Here is a 17,835-nt window from a genome sequence, read left to right as displayed (position 1 = left end):
GTGACAGGGTGTATGAGCATCCCTCGTTCTCTTTTTCATCAGGTCTCAGTAACAGTGAGGTGATGGCACGAGTTCAGCGAGGATATCGCATGCAGTGTCCAGAAAGCTGCTCTAAAGAACTTTATGACGTCATGACGACGTGCTGGAAGGCCAAACCAGAGGAACGGCCAACGTTTGAGTACATGCAGAGCGTTTTGGAGGACTTTAACACAGCCACAGAGGGACAGTACCAGCAACAATAATACCACAACAACATAATGCTGTTAAAGGCCACATATAATGACCATTTTTACAAGATGTATTATAAGTCTAAGGTGTGCCTAGAAAGTGTCTGTGAAGTTTTAACTCAAAGTACCACACAGATTATTTATTACAGCATGTCCAAAATGCCCCTATTTGGCAAGGAGCAAAATAGTGCTTCTTTTATGTGTGCAACTTTAAATGCAAATGAGCTACTGCTTTTAGTTAAAAATTGATCTGATTCCTGTGAATACAGCCTGGGATATAGTTGAATTAGCTCTACAATGTGCTAACAAACACCCTTAGAAAAGCTTTTGGGTAAAATTAACCAGTCAGTCAGTTGCTGTGGGCGGAGCTTTATCAGTGTGATGTCACATTAATTAACAAGTTTAATTCTTTGGTTTAATAGGAATTAAGTGCACGGTGGATTTTTTTCATTGTAGGGTTGTTGTGTTCACACAGTGCCAACACAAATTTATGTCCAAACGCCTTGTAAAAGTGGATTTTGCATAATATGGGCCCTTTAAAACAAGTCTTAGTTGAACATGTGGGGCTTACATTTAAAGAAAGAAAAGTATCTCATGATTATAAAAATTGTTTATAGTCATCCTCTTTTTCTAAAGATTATTTAATGTGATTTGTTTATACGTGCCGTGCCTCTTTTTATGTGGAAAGCTATAAGCAGCTTTTTAATGGCACACTTATTAAATGAAAAAAACTTAAAGGTGCAGTGTGTAAATTTTAGCAGCATCTAGTGGTGAGGTTGCGAAATGCAACCAACGGCTCAATCCACTGCTCACCCCTCGCTTTTGAAACGCATAGAGAAGCTACAGTAGTTACCACCGAAAAAACATGTCATCGTCGGAGACAACTTAGTAAAATTTGTCCGTTAAGGGCTTCTGTAGAAAAATTGCGGCATAAAATGGCGACTTCCACATAAGGAGACCCTCTGTGCATGTAGATAAAAACGTCTCTTTCTAAGGTAATAAAAACATAACAGTTCATTATAAAAAGGTCTTTATACACCCCTGATTATATAGTTTTGTAAATTATTTTGCATATCTGTCTAGAGATCCTTCTAAAAAGTACACACTGCACCTTTAAGAGAAGGACTGCACATCCAAAAAAAAAAAAAAATGTTAGGGGTACAGGTGCTGGCCAACAAATAATCAACGAAAAAACGACATTGGTCGAAACGTTGCACCATTAAATCATTATATCTATTGGAGCAGATTATCAGTGTGCAGGCTTCTTCTGTTGTTTTTTACACTTATTAAATGAAACTGATGTCCTTGGATCTGCATTAGACAGAAATGCTTTTAGGGAATAACTTCAAAGTTATCATACAAGTTGAGAGGACCTTTTAGATAAGCCGAACAAATTACATTTTACACAGGTAAAAACACAGCGTCCAGTTTCTATAAAAAAGCAGTTTGGACACGTTTGCAGAACAATTTTAGACTATAAATATGATTATATGGGCAGAAAACTTTTTTCACTAGCCATCACTGTGGCAGTCCCCCTAAAAAAGATCCCAATATAATAAAGGAGAGTGGGGCACAACCTAACAGTTTTTGGCTTTATCATACAAATTTTTTTTTAAAGGTGCAGTGTGTAATTTTTAGAAGGATCTCTTGACAGAAATGCAAAATATATACAAAACTATATTATCAGGGTGTATAAAGACCTTTTATAATGAACCTTTATGTGTTTATTACCATAGAACGAGACCTTTTTATCTACATACACCGAGGGTCCCCTTACATGGAAGTTGCCATTTTGTTCCGCCGTTTTCCTACAGAAGCCCTTAACGGACAAACTTTTTACTAAGTTGTCTCCGACGATGACATGTTTGTCCGGTGTAGCTTCTCTATGCGTTCCAAAAGCAAGGGGTGAGCAACGGACTAAGCCGTTGGTTGCAATTCGCAACCTCGCCACTAGATGGCGTTCAAATTTACACACTGCACCTTTAAGTTAGATAAATCATTTTTAACACAATAACCACAAACATCTCTGCTACAAATGAACACTTGAAGTTTGTTTGTGGGACCTACGTTATTGTACAATTACACCGAAAGCGACAGGAGTGCAAACATTACCCCATAGGTGGGGTTCATTGTAACAAACAGTGGGTTTGTTGTAACACCTGCTAGAAAATTTTGTTTAAACCCAAATAATTAAAAAAAAAATTCTGCCCATATACTAAAGGTGGATATTGTTTATATATCTGCCTATAATAGATAGATATCCACACATTCATCAATCCATGATCCTTCATCTAACCATAAATGCATGTAAATAGATTATTTTGAAAGGGCTGCACAATTAAAACAAATATTGTATTTGATATTGTATTAACAGTTATAATTTTGATTAATAGTATTAACATTATTTTCATTTCATTATCATTGTATGACAACTAACCCCGCTGTGTAAAAATGTTTTCAATCCCAGCTATTAGTTACTAGGAGTTGCTGACATGTTTAAAATGGTTAATGTTTTAGGTAACAAGACTAAGATAAAATAATATAAGGTTGAATCAGTGACTTACAACTCAGAAATAAAAAAAGAAATTTACTTTTATGCCTCCAAAACACTCCTTGTTCAATATCTTAACCAAAACTTTTGACAAATTCACAGGAGCTCTTCTGACAGCAGGAGAAAACAACCAAAAATCCCAGATTGCTCAGCTCTGTATAAATGTGTAAAGTAGTTGGCTATTACCCCCGCTTTAGTTTGTGCCCAACTTACCCCTACCATTTACATACATATATGTACATATTTGGACCAATATGTACCTTTGAGTTACTATTATGAACTCTTTGTGCAAAGGTGTAGTTTTTAACCCTGGAGAACCCAAGAGGATTTTGGGTGGCAGCCAAATTTTTTTTTTTTTTACCTCGGAGATATAGCTGTCACTGGGACTAAGGACCATTTTGTGACTATTTTTCCTGACAGTGTTGTTGGAAGGCGGGGGAAAAAAAACGTTCCAACATCCGTAAAAAAAAATGAGATGGTGACTTTTTGAATAGTTTTATTATACATAAATAGAAGCACTTTAAAAACCTCAAATAATTAAAACGGATAAAACACGCATTGCTCGACTAGAGTTTTTAAGGATGCAGTCAGCTGGGTTTCTTCCTGAGAGTTGTCGTTGCCCTCACAGATTTTCTGATGGTGCGACACAGATTTCCTGTGGACTGCGGCGTCATCGACTCTTTAATGTTGACTAGCAGACCACGCCTTGTACGAGGCGGCCCTGCAGAATCATTCAGCTTCGAAAGCTCCTCCCTCAAACTACTCAGCCCCGCCTCTTTGTTCATGACATCACTCTGTAACCGCTCAATTTCACGCTCCTGTACATAATAAATGAGATGCGGTTATGACGTGCAAACGGTCACAGATTTGATCACGTGTTTGTGCGTGTACCTGGGTTGAGAGTCTGTTCTGTAGATTTTGAACCTCCGCAAGTTTCTCCATGTAGCTCTCGCCGGCTTCTTGCAGGGTTTCATTTAACTCAACGATTCGCTGCTCGAGAGACACAAGCAGCTACGAATAGGAATAAAGTATTAACTTATGCAAATGTAGTAGAACATTAAAAAAAATAAAAGTAGTTCATTCACCTCTTGTTTCTCGACACAAAGTTTCTCCACGGCGCACTTTTCTTTGTACATCATTTTATAGCTCTCTGAATCATGGATCAAACAAATAAGACACCATCACCATTATAAGCAACAAGTATTTGATTGACATGTTGAAACGGGACGTACCAGCATCTTGCGTAGCAGGCAGTGGATCAGTCTGTATGGAGGTCTCCTGTGTGACGGGTGGAGCGGCTGTGGATGCAGAACGCTGGCATTTCTGTTCCAGTTCACTCACAAGCTTCTCGAGCTCCTAAAACAAACCCAGCCATTTAAACCAGAGTGAATTAGCCATGCGTCCAAACCTTTGATGTAATTTGCGTCTTTACGTTAATAAAACACGGCTGGTGTTGGGGTGAATTAAAAATAAAGGTGCTTCATGATGCCATAGCGTTTCCCAAACCAGTCCTTACATGGCACCAGGATGGTTTAGATCTCTCTTTATATAAAACACCAGATTCATCTCAAATTAAGTCAACTCAGGTGGAAACCACATGCGATCACATGACTCTTCTTGGAGGATGACGGCTCCACTTAAGAGTTATGTTAAAGTGTTGAACATCGTCACAGAAATAAAGCAAAAATATAATCTTGTATAATAATTTTGTCAATTGCATATGTAACATTTTACTTCCTCTGAGCTGTTCCGGGTCAGTCGTCTACCATATTTTCCGGTCACACACACCGGACGCGCAGCTCAGCGCTGCGTCTACGACAACTCGGAGGTATCGTAAAACGGAAGTGCACATTAAATAGCGTGAGCTTAGATAGCTTCTACTTCAAAATGCTAAATATGCGTTAGCAGCCAATGTTAATCGTTAATGATTTGGGACAAATATGATGTTATTTAATGTTAAACTATGCGAGTGGCACGACAGGGATTTGAGCAACTTCCTGAGTCAAAGCTGGGCGCAGTGGACGGGCACCACCTGTCGGCACCGGCATGCGTATACTCAATAGAAAACTATGTGTTTGATTTTGTTAGAATGGCGCGGCGCTGAGCTGTGCGTCCAGTGTGCGACACCCTTATGTCGCATCAGCCAAAAAATGTGACATGAAGAGGAAAAAAAAAACATAAGTCGCACTGGACTACAAGTCGAATTTATTTAAAAAAAAATATATATTTTGGTTGGCATTTTGTTTGTCAAGTCTTTCTTCGTTGTCTTTGTTTCAGTAATAACAGGTTTTTTCAGGGGAAGGCAACAGGAGCAACATAGCACCCTCTTGTGGCTCAAGACGGTATGTTTTCTTTGGGGTCACGTTAGTATAAATTAATTTTGACATACAAGTCACACCTGACTTTAAGTAGCAGGACCAGCCAAACTATGAAAAAATTGTGCGACTTAGTCTGTAAAAAAACACGGTACCTTTAACTGTTCGGCCAAGCGTTTAACGTAATGCTGGTATTGGATATGAGTCGCTTTTAAAAGATGTAAGCGGGTCGTCAAAAAATAAACGGATACAGGCAACAAATCAGAATTAGGCATCAAGATTTGAGGTGTAAATCCAGCAAAAATATCTTCCTTTGTGTTCTTTGTGAGTTAATGACGACAATTTTAATTTTTGGGTGAACAATTCACTTAATTGTGCTGCCGGTTCATTGTGGATGAATGTTGAGCAGTGTGTGTATGCGCATACCTTGACTCGTTCTTGCTCTTCATTGTATTCCTCTATCGGGACATAATCTTCCTCCAGCCTCTCCAGAGCACACTGGTACGCATGTTCTTTCAAAGCCTCTTTATACATGTCAAAAGTGCTCTCCATCTTCTCTTCATAACTCTCCTTTAGATCCATCACCTGACGACTTCAAAGGGAGAACAGATGTGAAAGGGTCTTGCGTCATTTTTTGCATCTTGTCCAGTTATTGCATGCACACTTACCTGTGCAGCTCCTCTGCCTCCATGATTTGTTGCATCATTGCATCTCCCATTTCTTTCCGGATCTGAATCTCCTGCAGCAGGTTCTTTCTGCGCTCGGCCAACAGCTTGATGCGCAAACTCTCCACCAAACTCAACAACTCCTACAGAGGAACAAAAGGCGATCACAGATTTCAGTGACAAAAAAACAATGTTACTGAATATTATGATTGGGGAAAAAGTCACCTCTTGAGGTAATATTGACATGTCTGCTTCATCATCACTGTCCAGTAACTCTTCCTCAGACAGATAATCATCTACCGCCTGGTCATCAATCACACCATTTTTCAGCAATGGCTTTCCATCACGATTAACCAGCCGAGGTGCCAAAGACTCCACAGATCTCTGTGGTATCACCTGTAGTACCTGACACACAACAAAAGTTTCAACACAAAGACTCAGAGGGGTCCAAAGGATGAGACATCACATATATACCTGTTGAGATATCATGAAGTAAAACTTATCAAACCTGCTTGGCGACAGCGGAGAACTTCATGACATGGAGGGTTTCATCATAAGTGGAGGCACATTGGTTGATGTTCACAATCATGGAAGCTCGGCCACGCCCACAAAACATTCCCTGAAAGAGCCGTGTGAGTTTGCTCTCTCGAAACGGTACGTAATGGGTCTTTGTCCTTAGAGGAAAACAAGATCGCACAGGAACACTGTTTAGTTCAGAATGTGAAATTTGGAAAACTAAATAGCATAGACACAAAAGCCAACCGTTTTGCTTCTACCTCTCATTTTGGTTATTCCGAAGGGCTGCGATACACTTGCCGAGGATCAGCAATGAATTATTGATGTTCCCGGCCTCTTTCAGACGCTCTCCAAAAGTTTTGGTTTTGTTGCATCGTTCAGAGCCGGCCAAGTCACAAAGAGAAAGACTGAGGAAAATAAAGCGTTAGCATACCAAATAAACACTTTCTCCAACAATAATCACTTACTCGGATAATCCCTGGACATCTGCTCCTTCAATACGGATCAGTTTGATGGTGAAGATGCTGTGACTGCAAACAAAGCAAAGTTATTAGCATCATTCTTTAAAAATAATTACTGCAGTTTTGCAGGACCATTAATTATAAATCAGTATCAAAAAAATTATAATCCGTGTCTGTAAATGTAACAGTTTACCGAAAAATGAAAATTCTGCCATTTACTCATCCCAAAGCTGTACAAGTTACACCCTAAAAAGATGAGTAAATATTGGACAGAACGCACCACTGGGTTAAAACCATTGTTGGGTTTCTGTTATGCAACCATGGGATATAACCCAGCACTTAGGACAATTTTAACCCAACGGTGTCTTCTGTCCAATATTTACCTAGCATGTGTTAAAAAACTTCTGATCACAAATATATTTTGAAAAATGTTTATAACCAAACAAATCTGGGGCACCACTCACTTCCATAATATTTGTACCTACTATAGAAGCCACTGGTGCCCCAGATCTGTTTGGTTGAAGATTCTTCTTTTTGTTCAGTAGAACAAAGAAATTTGTTACCCTGGACCACAAAACCAGTCATAACGATTACTCTAGAGATTTTTACATGGATTAAATAAGCTTCCACTGATTGGAAGATTGATTCAAATTGAGGGGCTGGGATGGTCCAGGACCTCATAAGCATTGATATATAAATATAAATTAAGGGGACACCTGGTTTTAATTCAAATTAAAATACAACATGAATTTGAAATTATTGTGCTGCGCTGCCACAAAGCGATACGGTCCATTATTTGGGCCAATTTTGCAATAAACAAATTTTAAAAAATGCGGTCTGAAATACACGTAAACTCAAGTGCACCTCGCGCTGTTTTTTTCACACTACTCTGAGGGGTAAAAAATTGTTTTTTGTTAGTTAAGGATAATTTGGGTTTCTTTGATTAAAACGTTGATCATGGACCAAAAAAATTTGTTCAGCATCACATTTTACTTTGTGAAACACAACAACTCTATAATAATGGGGGCTTGGCCGGGTGGGCTTAGCAAGAGGACCCCCATAATCTTTAACAACTTGAATGGATATATGGTTTGTTAGGATAGGAGAATATATATCTGAGATACAACTACTTGAAAATCTGGAATCTAGCGGCGGAAAAACTAAAGAGAAAAATCACATTTAAAGTTGTCCAAATTAAGTCCAAATTTAGCAAGTTCGAAACTGTATTAAAATATTTACGGTAGGACATTTAGGAACATGATCTTTAATATTCTAATGTATTTTTGGCTATTGCTACAAATAAACCTGTGCAACTTATGACTTTGGTTTATGTGGTCCAGGGTTAAATTTATACAAGTTGGGACAACTTACGGGTGAGTTCATGACCAAATTTTCATTTTAGGGGAACTATGCCTTAAAACAACTGAAAACTGGATAACTGATGACAATTAACCTTCTGCTGGATGACTGGTTCATCTTTGTGGATGCTGCGCTACGGTTCTTATTCCCCACTCGTAAAACCTTGCTGGCCTCTTCTGCGTTCTGCACATTGACCCATCGCAAATCTACAACAACACTCAGACATTCATTTAAACATGCAGCATCATCATCTTTGCTTTATATAATCAGTGGATTACAGTATTTTCACCTCTAACATAAGAGCTTCCCACGCCATCCTCACACACCCGTAGCGCGGGACGTCTCTTGGTTTTACTGGTGTGTGGCGGCTGAAGCAGATCATACACATGCTCGTTGTAGATCTCATAAAATGCCACCCAAACAGAGTAAAAACAATGGCTTTCATCAATGACACCATCAGCACTGTCAACTAAAAGACACGGGTCAAAGTTTAAACTGCTGTTTCCACATTCATAAGATCGAACGCAGGCAATCACAAAGTGCTCATACCCGTGTGGTCATACGAGACTCCAGAGAAAGACAGACTGTTCACAGAGGATGATGTGGAGCTTCTACTTCTGCTGGCTCTTGAGGGTTCAGGATCCTAAGAACATAAACATTAAACAATGACTTTAGATCCATTACAAATACATTAAAAGACAGTAAATCTGCTTGAGCCTTTTGGTCAAACCTTGATCAAGTGCAGACAGATGCCTAATTTAGATCTTAGCACTAGATTAAGGTATACAGATTTAACAAAGTTCCTCTGAGGTCCAGAGAGCAAGTGATCAAAGTCTTGGCATTAGATTTACATTTATGCATTTGGCACACACCGTTCTGGCTAGAAGAGATACAGCTACAGCTTAAATCCCATTAAATGTTGGGTTTAGGGTTACGTTTGGGGGTAGGATTAGGATATAAACCACATTTCTGGCTAGATGGGATACAGGCTAAATCTCACAAGATGTTGGGTTTAGGATGAAAACAGAGCTCTTCCAGCGAGACTTTACAAGATTTTGGCCATAGCTGCATCTTTTCTAGCCACAACCAGCAAAAATGTATCTAAAGCAACTCAAGCTATGCAGTTTTTGCACAGTATGCACATTCCCTGGGATTGAACCCATAAACCGTTATACTGTTAACACAATGATCAACCAGTTGAGCTATAGGAACACCTGCAAGTATGCTTATACAGGGTTCTCACACCTTAGTTAACTTCAAATTAAAAGGACTTTCTAGGTCCAATACCCTCAAATTCAAGGACTAAATGTGGTAACACATTTCAAGTGAGAGCAAGGTTACATTGTTTTACCTCTAAAGATAAATTGTTACAGTTCCCTTTTGAGGGAACTCGCGCTGCGTCACTGCGGTGACACTTTGAGGACGCCTCCAGGGGTAAGTGCGTCTGAATGTGTATATCAAATTCAACCAATGGTGAGGCTTAACGACAAGACAGGGTGACGCGGGAGCCAGGAGGTATATCACTATCTGAAATATTCCAAAGACGGCGTTACAGGGAAGCAGGAAGTATGGCAAGGGAGACGCAGCGCCTCGTTCCCTTCTCGAGGAAAAACAGTTATATACGTAACCAGAGACGTTTTCATGTGTCAAACACAACTATGCATAAAAGCATTTTGATATGAATCAACATTCACATACAGAAGATATAAGCATTTAAAGCGAACAGTTTAGCACGTGTAGAATTTTTATGATATTATCCTACACTACACAGGGAATAATATGGATTTTTGTCCAGGAAACTTCTTGCAAGCACTTTTAATGACCTGTATTTATATTTTCAAAAACTTCCCAGGCCTTGAATTTTTTCCTCCAGATTCAAAAACTTTCAAGGACCCGTGGGAATCCTGTCATAGCTTGCTTCCAGAACACATCTTAAGCATACACTCTAAAAAAACAAACGGTGCTATATAGCACCAAAACTGTGGATTTGAAATCGTAACCATAGAAGAACCGTTTTTAGTGCCATATAGCACCGGTGAAGCACCTGTGTAGAACCATATAGGGGCCATATAGCACCACATTTGGTTCTACATAGCACTATATGGTTCTACACAGGTAGTTCTATATGGCACTAAAAACGGTTCTTCTATGATTACGAGCAAAGAACCACTTTTGGTGCTATATAGCACCGTTTGTTTTTAGAGTGTAAAGTAAAATCAGCACAAGAACGCATGTTGGTGGCATTTTTTATCCTGCGTAGAAATTATCATTTTAATACACCAATTCGGTCACTTAATTATTTGGGCAAATATATAAGATGGGGAATACCATGCAAATGTCAACCTAATCGTGACGTTTTTACTCAAAAGGTTTTAACCGTACCGATCTCACATGTGAATATTTGGTGGTTTAAATATGCATGCAAAGTATCTGATAATTATTATCTGAATTATTTCCCCATGTTTCACATCCATAACAGAGAAACGTTACACCCATAAATGTGGTTTTATCCTCATTAATGCGCATACAAAAATCTTAATAAGATTGGTATTTAAGAGCCATCACACAACACAAGAATGCATGTTGGTGGTGTTGGCATGCGAGACAACTTAGGTCTGATGTGTGATTGTATAATCTGACATCATGTACCTCTTTAAGCAGAGCGAAGAGTGCTGCCTTGGCATTTCTCTCTGCTTTAACTTGCTCCATGTCCAGTTTCTGAACGTCTGAGCTCAAATATGGCTTTAGATCCATGGTCTCATACTGGCGGCCAGTGATGTGTTTGAACAAAACCTCTAACGCACGCGGCAAAATGCCCGGCTCCTTAGGAGAACCTTGAAACAAAAGACATGCGAGAACGTAACATCTTAAAATAAAATTGAAAAAAAGACTTTGAAAAGTGCTGAGAGGTTTGTGGACGTGCAGATATTGGTTGAATGGATATCCAAGAAGAGGGTTACCTTGTATGGTGTAGGTTTTTCCAGCGTTGGTCACTCCATAACTGAACACCAATGCATTTTTTCCATGTAGAAACTCTTGCACCTGTGAACTGATTGTTCCCTCAAAGAACTCAGATTGAGTGCATGTTGGCCCAAAGATCTACAATGAAGTCACGATTGAGATTCACAGAACGGTTGGAATAAACTGGAATAAAGGTCTGGGGTTTTTGGTGTTATCTCACCTGTGTGAAGTTAAATTTATAGACCTGCTGGCCTATGCCCTTCTCGCTGTTCTTCATGGTAGCAGATCCTTTAGGAGCATGAAGGGAAATGATCTCAGAGTTCTCCAGCAACACACAACCCTGTGAAGAAAGCATTTGTGAAATTTCAAGATGTTTAAAGCACTTTAAAAAAGGTATCTGAATGAGCTTGGCAATACCTGATCTTCATTACTTTTGAGTTCTTCTTCACTAAACGGTCGCACTTTTAAGTAGACTCGAAGTTGCTGCTGCTCGTGACCTTCAGCAGATTCACTCTGAATGCAAAAAACATCAAACACCACACTGAGAGCTGTACGACATGTTATGAGTACTAGAGAAGATCGGTATTTTTAATAATAATACCTGTGATGTAATGGAGGAAACTCCAGAAAGTTCTGGTAAAGGTGCATGATGAGTTTCACAGGCGGTCGACTCCATAGCCACTAACAAGGTTTCCTCATTCGTCACATCCACGACTGTTGACATGACTAACAGACTAAAAACTTCTAAATTTCATAAAATGAAAGCAGTGACTGAAGAAACACAAAAACAATTAACTTTTCTTTGTGGGTCAATGGTTCAGATGGGTCAAACAAATCCAATAGAACAGTTTTGAGCAAGCTAAACTTCAAACAAACACTGTGACAGTGGAAAACTAATGCCACAGGTGAGCTGAGATTTTACCCAAAGGAGGAAACCAACCAATCAAATCTCTCCTGCAACACCTGATCACCAATCAGAAATCAACAACAATCAGCCATTAAAAAAGGCACACCTGTGCATTTAGGGTGTATTTCTGTAACCCAAAATTACAGGTGCACTTCAGTTTAATGCTTTTGCATTTATTGCCCGTTTAATTAATAATACTTTTGATACACAAATTTTGGCACCTAATTATTTGGGCAAATACATCAGATGGGCAATCTCATGCAAATCCTTTTACCCACACTGATCGTAGATGTCAATATTTGGTGGTTTAAATATCTATGCAAGGTCACAGTAAAAAAAAAAAAAAAAGTTTTTTACTATTTTCCAGTTAAGTTTTTGCAAATCTCAGAATTGTCACATCCATAACATTGTTTCTTCCTCATAAATGCACACAAACATTTTTATATTTGTTCTTTTAAAAACCTCTTCTCCATTTGTTAGGTATTATTGCTTCTGGATTGTGCCTTTTAATTCACAAAATTCCTACAAAAGTTGTTTTCAAAGTAGGGCTGTGCAATTAATAGTTTATTACGAACTAAATTATTGATTCAAACAATTACAAAAACAAGATAATCAAGGTAAAACACCTATTGTGGGATTAATATATAAATTGCATGCTTCTGTACCAATGTGTTTGTAAGGCAGTTTGAAGGCACCACCGCTTTGACACGTGTAGCATAAAAAGGTTAAATAATTTTTAAATAAGATTTTGCCTATAATTGAGCAACCCTATATCAAAGTATGGTTTCCTTGAAATTGTCTCTACTTAGAAATGTTAGCAACCTAAGGCCCAATCCCATTTCTTTGTCTTACCCCAAAGTTTTGCACGTTCGCGTGAGTGAAAGGGCCAATTGGGATAGCCCTTACTCTCACATGAACGTGCAAAACTAAGGGGTAGGGGTAAGACAGAGAAATAGGATTGGGCCTAAAAATGGTCTTTACCAAATTTCTCTCAAAGTCTACAAAACAGAAACCTGACTATTACATTCATTGTTAATTTGCATGGCACACAGAAAGTCTAAAAAATTTTTTACGTCAAAGTAGAGCTAAATTGAGATTTTCTTGACTCCACTAGTCATCGTTTATATTAAGTATTTATATAGTATATGTAAAATCAGCACAAGCTGTAAAAGTCTACTTAAGGGGCAAATAAATTCTCTCAAACAAAAGTGAACCACGGTGTATTGCTGTAATTTATTGTGAAAAAAAAACTAATGTAACAACGTGACCTCAGCCACTTAAACACATAAAACACACCAGACGGGTGTCTGAAAAATCTCCACAAAGAGCAATTACACATCAGATGAATTCATCAGTTTATGCATCTGCAATGGTGACCTCGGCATCCACACCCGGCTCAATGCTGGTGATCTGCTTGATGATTTTAGATGGGCTGTGCAGATCAATCATATGCTTGTGAATCTGCATTTCAAATCTGTCCCAGGTCTTGGATCCTTTACCACAAGGCGTCTTACGAGTCGTGATGCACAGTCTACAAAACAAAAACACTGGAATCAGATCACAGCCTATACTATAACATGTAGTGTACGCTTAAAAGGAAACTTTTAGATTATGTAATTATCAAAGCTCTCCACCATTACAGCCTGAATACTAAATGAAGGTACAAAACCACACCTATTAACAAATCAGATGCTCACCTTAGTGGGCATCCGCACGGGTCCCTTCACCTTCATGCTCTTCTCTTTGGCACCACAGATCAAATCAGGGCACACTACAAGAGAAAAATCTGATAATATCAACATCAAATCCACCTAAGTACACAGATCAGTCCTGAAGTACAAGGCTCAGAATAGCGTATTATATAATCACATATGAAGTCATTATAAATGTATCATCCTCATAGCCGCATATTTAGCAGACAAAGACCTTAAAGTGTGAACTCACCCTTCTCTCCAGAGACTTAACATCTTGGCTGGTCAGTACGGTGACCAATGCATGTCTTCAAACGCCTGTCAAATATAAACATAAAACGCATATAAATACATTGGCATGTGAAACAGACACGTTAGTGAAGTTACAGTTCATGTGTACAAAACAGTGAGTGAAGTTGAATCGAACACAAACATTTTATTGCAAATCTGAACACTTGTGAATATATTTCAATATACTTGTTCAAATATCACAGTAAAAGTAAGTAATGTGGACATTTATCGTTCTGTTATACGATATTCAATCAGTCTAGCAATGGAGTGCACGTGGTGCTGCGAGAGTCTCTTTAACACAAACACGCGGATAAAGACAAACAGCTTATATTTGTATTATTGGTGGCAATTAAAAAATAATATTTACCATCATCATCATTTCCTGATTGACTTATTCGCATAAACGCGAAATGCGTTGATTGAGAAAATTTGTGCAGCAACCACATTGCACTCTACTAAAAAAGGAAGGATGAACGGCCTGCGCGAAGATTTATATGACGCATCCGGGTACTCTGTGACGTCAACACTGCGTCCATATGTAAGCACATCCGCCGAAAGACGGATTTCGCGGGACTTTTGCATTGCTGCATGTGAACTTAAACCGAATTATTTAAATTAACTGATGCAGTAAATTCAAAAAGTAATAATGTTTACTGCATATGTTACAACTGTTCATTTACACAATTATTTTAAACGTTTGGGAATTTGCATTTTTCTTTTTTTAAGTTTCTAAGGGTGCACTGTGTAGCCTAAATAAAAAGATAAGTGTATCTGTTTCCAGTCCCAAACCCAACATTTAAATTAAAGGGTATAGTTCACCCAAAAATGAAAATTCTGTCATGATTTTCTCATCCTCATGTTGATCTAAATCTGTATGAATTATTTTTTTCTGACGAACACAAAATATTTTTTTTAAATGATGGCAACACACAGCTGAATGTAACCATTGACTTCCATAGAAGGAAAAACAAATACGATAAAATATAACGGGAACTGACAAATGTGTGCTTAGCATCATTTATCAAAAAATCATCATTTATCACAATACTTTTATATTTTTTAGTTTTCCACAGTGTTACATTCATTAGTCAACATATGAAGTGGATCAAAACATTTCATAAAAGTTTTCTCAAAAACCAATACCCGTTCTTGTCATAGGACTTTTAACTTTAATCCACTTCAAATGTTGACTCCTGTAGTTTAATCTCTTATCTATTCTCTCTAGCTTTAACTATATTACCACCTGTAAAAATAGCTTTTCCTTTACAACAGCCAACCATGTTTGTGTAGCAGCACATTACCATCAGTCCATCACCATGCAGTCAAACTATGGTTAATTTATTAAGGGTTACTAAATGGCTCATTAAAAGCTGCTAAATTAATAAATGGGTCAAAGCAAAACATGACATCTAGAGATTTGTCTCTCAGCTTACACCAAGTTTTCATTTTGGATAATATATGTGTGCAAATCAGTAAATACTGTACAAGTTTTTGAAGAAAAAGATTAATATGATGGAATTCCTTTTGCAATTCATACTTGTAACATACAATTAATGTGACGTCCAACAGTTAACACCATAAGAAACACAGTAGACATGCATCCAAAAATCTCCATGTTTATTGCGCACACAGCAATTACACAGCAGCGGAACGTGTCAGACACAGTTTAGGCATCTGCAATGGTGACCTCAACCTCTACACCCGGCTCGATGCTGATGCTGGTGATCTGCTTGACGATCTCAGATGGGCTGTGCAGATCAATCAGACGCTTGTGAATCCGCATCTGAAATCTGTCCCAGGTCTTGGAGCCTTCACCGCAAGGTGTCTTACGGGTTGTGATGCGCAGAGTCTACAAAAAAGACAATACATTACATGGCTATAATATCAGAAGTGATAAACTACAGTATTCAAACCACATACTAAGTCCTACTTCTGCACCTTATGTTGGTCACTTTCTAATAAATGTAATACAAAACATCCATGATGGAATCAGGTGCTCACCTTAGTGGGCATCCGCACGGGTCCCTTCACCTTCAGGCTCTTCTCCTTGGCACCACGGATCAAATCAGCGCACACTACAAGAGAAAATCTGTTAATATCGACATCAAATCCACAAAAGTGCACAGATCAGTCGTGAAGTATAAGGCTCAGAATAGCGACAAAATAATCACATGAAGTCATTATAGTGTAATTGTCCTCATAGCCGAATATTTAGCAGACAGAGACCTGAAAGTGTGAACTCACCTTTCTCCAGAGACTTAACATTGCGGCTGGTCAGGGTGATGCGGATACGGTGGATGGCGACCTCAGCCTCAACAGGTGCTTTACCAGTGTCTTTAAATGCCTGCCAAATATATGCATATAAATAATATGTAAAATATAGGCAAAGATGTCACAGAACATTCGTACAAAACAGTGAGTTACAATGTTGCATTTAAAGAAATAGTTGAAAACTGCAAATCTGAGAACTTGTGGCCATAACTACATTTTAAAGTTGCAATGAAAGTATACTTTATGTACATTGTTTTTGGATATAAATGTTATGTATACGCCCTCCTCAGTCTGAAGTACCAAAACGTCAGTCTAACAAGGCAAGTGGTAAAATAAAAAGCCTTAAATATTCATTCATACTATATTCATATGAGTGAGAACACAAATGTAGTTTAATACAAACTGTAAGTTAACTATTCACTGACAACACAGCATCAGTAACAGAGCGCACGTGCCCCAGCGAGAGCCTCCATAACACAAACCCGGAAAGAACAAAGAGCGCATATTTGTATAAACGTGGTAATGTTTAAAAGTATAAATTACCATAGTTATGTTTCCTGACCGACTTATTCGTAGCAACGGCTAAAACGCGAACAGCGGTGAGTCAGGAAGCGCGCACTCTCTACGCTCTTCAGGAAAGGAAGGATGAGCGGCCTGCTCGAGTATTTATATGACGCATCCGGGTACTACGCGACGTCAACTCTGCGTTTATACGTCACATCCGCCGAAACAATGCGAAAGGATTTTGCGGGACTTTTGCTTGGTTTGCTTTGATAGTAGTCCTCAATCCGAAGGCTGCAGCCTGCGGAGGTTGCATATGCAGGCTGCATACCTCATCAAGCCTGGTTTATTTAAGGTAAATGAGCATTACATTCGCAAGTATTAAGCATATTACAATAATTTACGATTAACTAAGAATAATAGTCAACTTTATAATTGTTAATATTCTGAAATAAGACAGTCTTGATGACGTATGCAGCCGGGATATGCGACCTCCGGAGGCTGCAGCCTTCGGATTGAGAAACTGCCTTTTTCATCACTAAAGTTAAACTTTTTTCAGTGCTTTGAACAATAAACAGAAAATGCATTTACTAGGAGATTTACAAAAGAAGACTGAGATTACACTCAATTTTCGTTCACACGCTGTACATATCAAGTAAAAAAAATAAATAAAATAAAATACATCAAAGACAATGTAGTAACGGGTTTTCATATTCTGAAATCAAAATCCTCCATAAAATATCTTGCTTTGGGACTTTTCATCCCTTTTAACGTCTCCAAATATATAACAAATTCATCTTTAAACACCACAAAACTTGGGGGAGTTTTACAAAATTTACATTTATGAATGTAAAATTTTAACAGCATCAACCAATTATTTACAACTTAGGATACAATATTGTCTTAATCTTTGCTGAATGCAACCAAAAGCATCATTACATAAAGCTTGTACTAAATTACACTGAAAAAACAATTGTTCAACTGTTTCTATCTCCAAATTGCATGCCTGGCTGGGATATATTAGAGTCCCCAACATTAAATCTAAAAAATTATTTTGCAGGATAAATGTGATTCATCATTTTGAAGTTCACCTCTTTACATTAAAGGAAATGTAAGAAA

The 17,835-nt window shown here is 38.3% G+C and overlaps 3 protein-coding genes, 1 long non-coding RNA gene and 2 other non-coding genes across 6 annotated transcripts in view; 1 reads left to right on the top strand and 5 right to left on the bottom strand.

Annotated features, from left to right (window-relative positions):
* Positions 1-2,233, top strand: part of LOC135743894 (tyrosine-protein kinase Lyn-like) — a 17,903-nt gene extending 15,670 nt beyond the window's left edge. The window contains exon 13 of the mRNA XM_065261787.1: positions 43-2,233. Coding sequence (XP_065117859.1) covers positions 43-242 — 200 coding nt within the window. The 3' untranslated portion in view covers positions 243-2,233. The remainder of the gene's footprint in view (positions 1-42) is intronic.
* A 1,035-nt stretch (positions 2,234-3,268) lies between these two features.
* LOC135743893 (kinesin-like protein KIF20A) lies at positions 3,269-12,107 on the bottom strand. The gene is made up of 18 exons (XM_065261786.2): positions 11,657-12,107; positions 11,473-11,568; positions 11,276-11,395; positions 11,055-11,193; positions 10,744-10,928; positions 8,644-8,737; positions 8,384-8,563; positions 8,189-8,300; positions 6,742-6,804; positions 6,535-6,681; positions 6,267-6,432; positions 5,984-6,163; positions 5,762-5,901; positions 5,520-5,685; positions 4,011-4,134; positions 3,864-3,928; positions 3,670-3,789; positions 3,269-3,596 (listed from the first exon to the last, which is right to left on the bottom strand). Exons 1-18 carry the CDS (start codon positions 11,777-11,779, stop codon positions 3,366-3,368), a joined length of 2,451 nt encoding a protein of 816 aa, XP_065117858.1. The 5' UTR covers positions 11,780-12,107; the 3' UTR covers positions 3,269-3,365.
* Positions 12,108-13,255: 1,148 nt separating this feature from the next.
* LOC135743891 (uncharacterized) lies at positions 13,256-14,448 on the bottom strand. The gene is made up of 4 exons (XR_010530605.1): positions 14,312-14,448; positions 13,907-13,971; positions 13,660-13,733; positions 13,256-13,493 (listed from the first exon to the last, which is right to left on the bottom strand). It is a non-coding gene; the product is annotated as an uncharacterized lncRNA (long non-coding RNA).
* On the bottom strand, positions 13,800-13,868 carry LOC135744011 (small nucleolar RNA U54). Its single transcript, XR_010530648.1, has one exon. It is a non-coding gene; the product is annotated as a small nucleolar RNA U54 (small nucleolar RNA).
* A 1,096-nt stretch (positions 14,449-15,544) lies between the features above and the next one.
* rps20 (ribosomal protein S20) lies at positions 15,545-16,915 on the bottom strand. Its single transcript, XM_065261782.1, has 4 exons — positions 16,759-16,915; positions 16,189-16,288; positions 15,946-16,019; positions 15,545-15,793 (listed from the first exon to the last, which is right to left on the bottom strand). The coding sequence occupies exons 1-4, from the start codon at positions 16,759-16,761 to the stop codon at positions 15,611-15,613; spliced, it is 360 nt and encodes a 119-aa protein (XP_065117854.1). The 5' UTR covers positions 16,762-16,915; the 3' UTR covers positions 15,545-15,610.
* Positions 16,085-16,150, bottom strand: LOC135744012 (small nucleolar RNA U54). Its single transcript, XR_010530649.1, has one exon. It is a non-coding gene; the product is annotated as a small nucleolar RNA U54 (small nucleolar RNA).
* Positions 16,916-17,835: the final 920 nt, after the last annotated feature.

Source organism: Paramisgurnus dabryanus, chromosome 2 (genome assembly GCF_030506205.2).
Source record: "Paramisgurnus dabryanus chromosome 2, PD_genome_1.1, whole genome shotgun sequence".
Taxonomy (NCBI): Eukaryota; Metazoa; Chordata; class Actinopteri; order Cypriniformes; family Cobitidae; genus Paramisgurnus; species Paramisgurnus dabryanus.
Note: the sequence above shows the minus strand (reverse complement) of the source record. Positions and strands in the feature narration are given on the sequence as shown.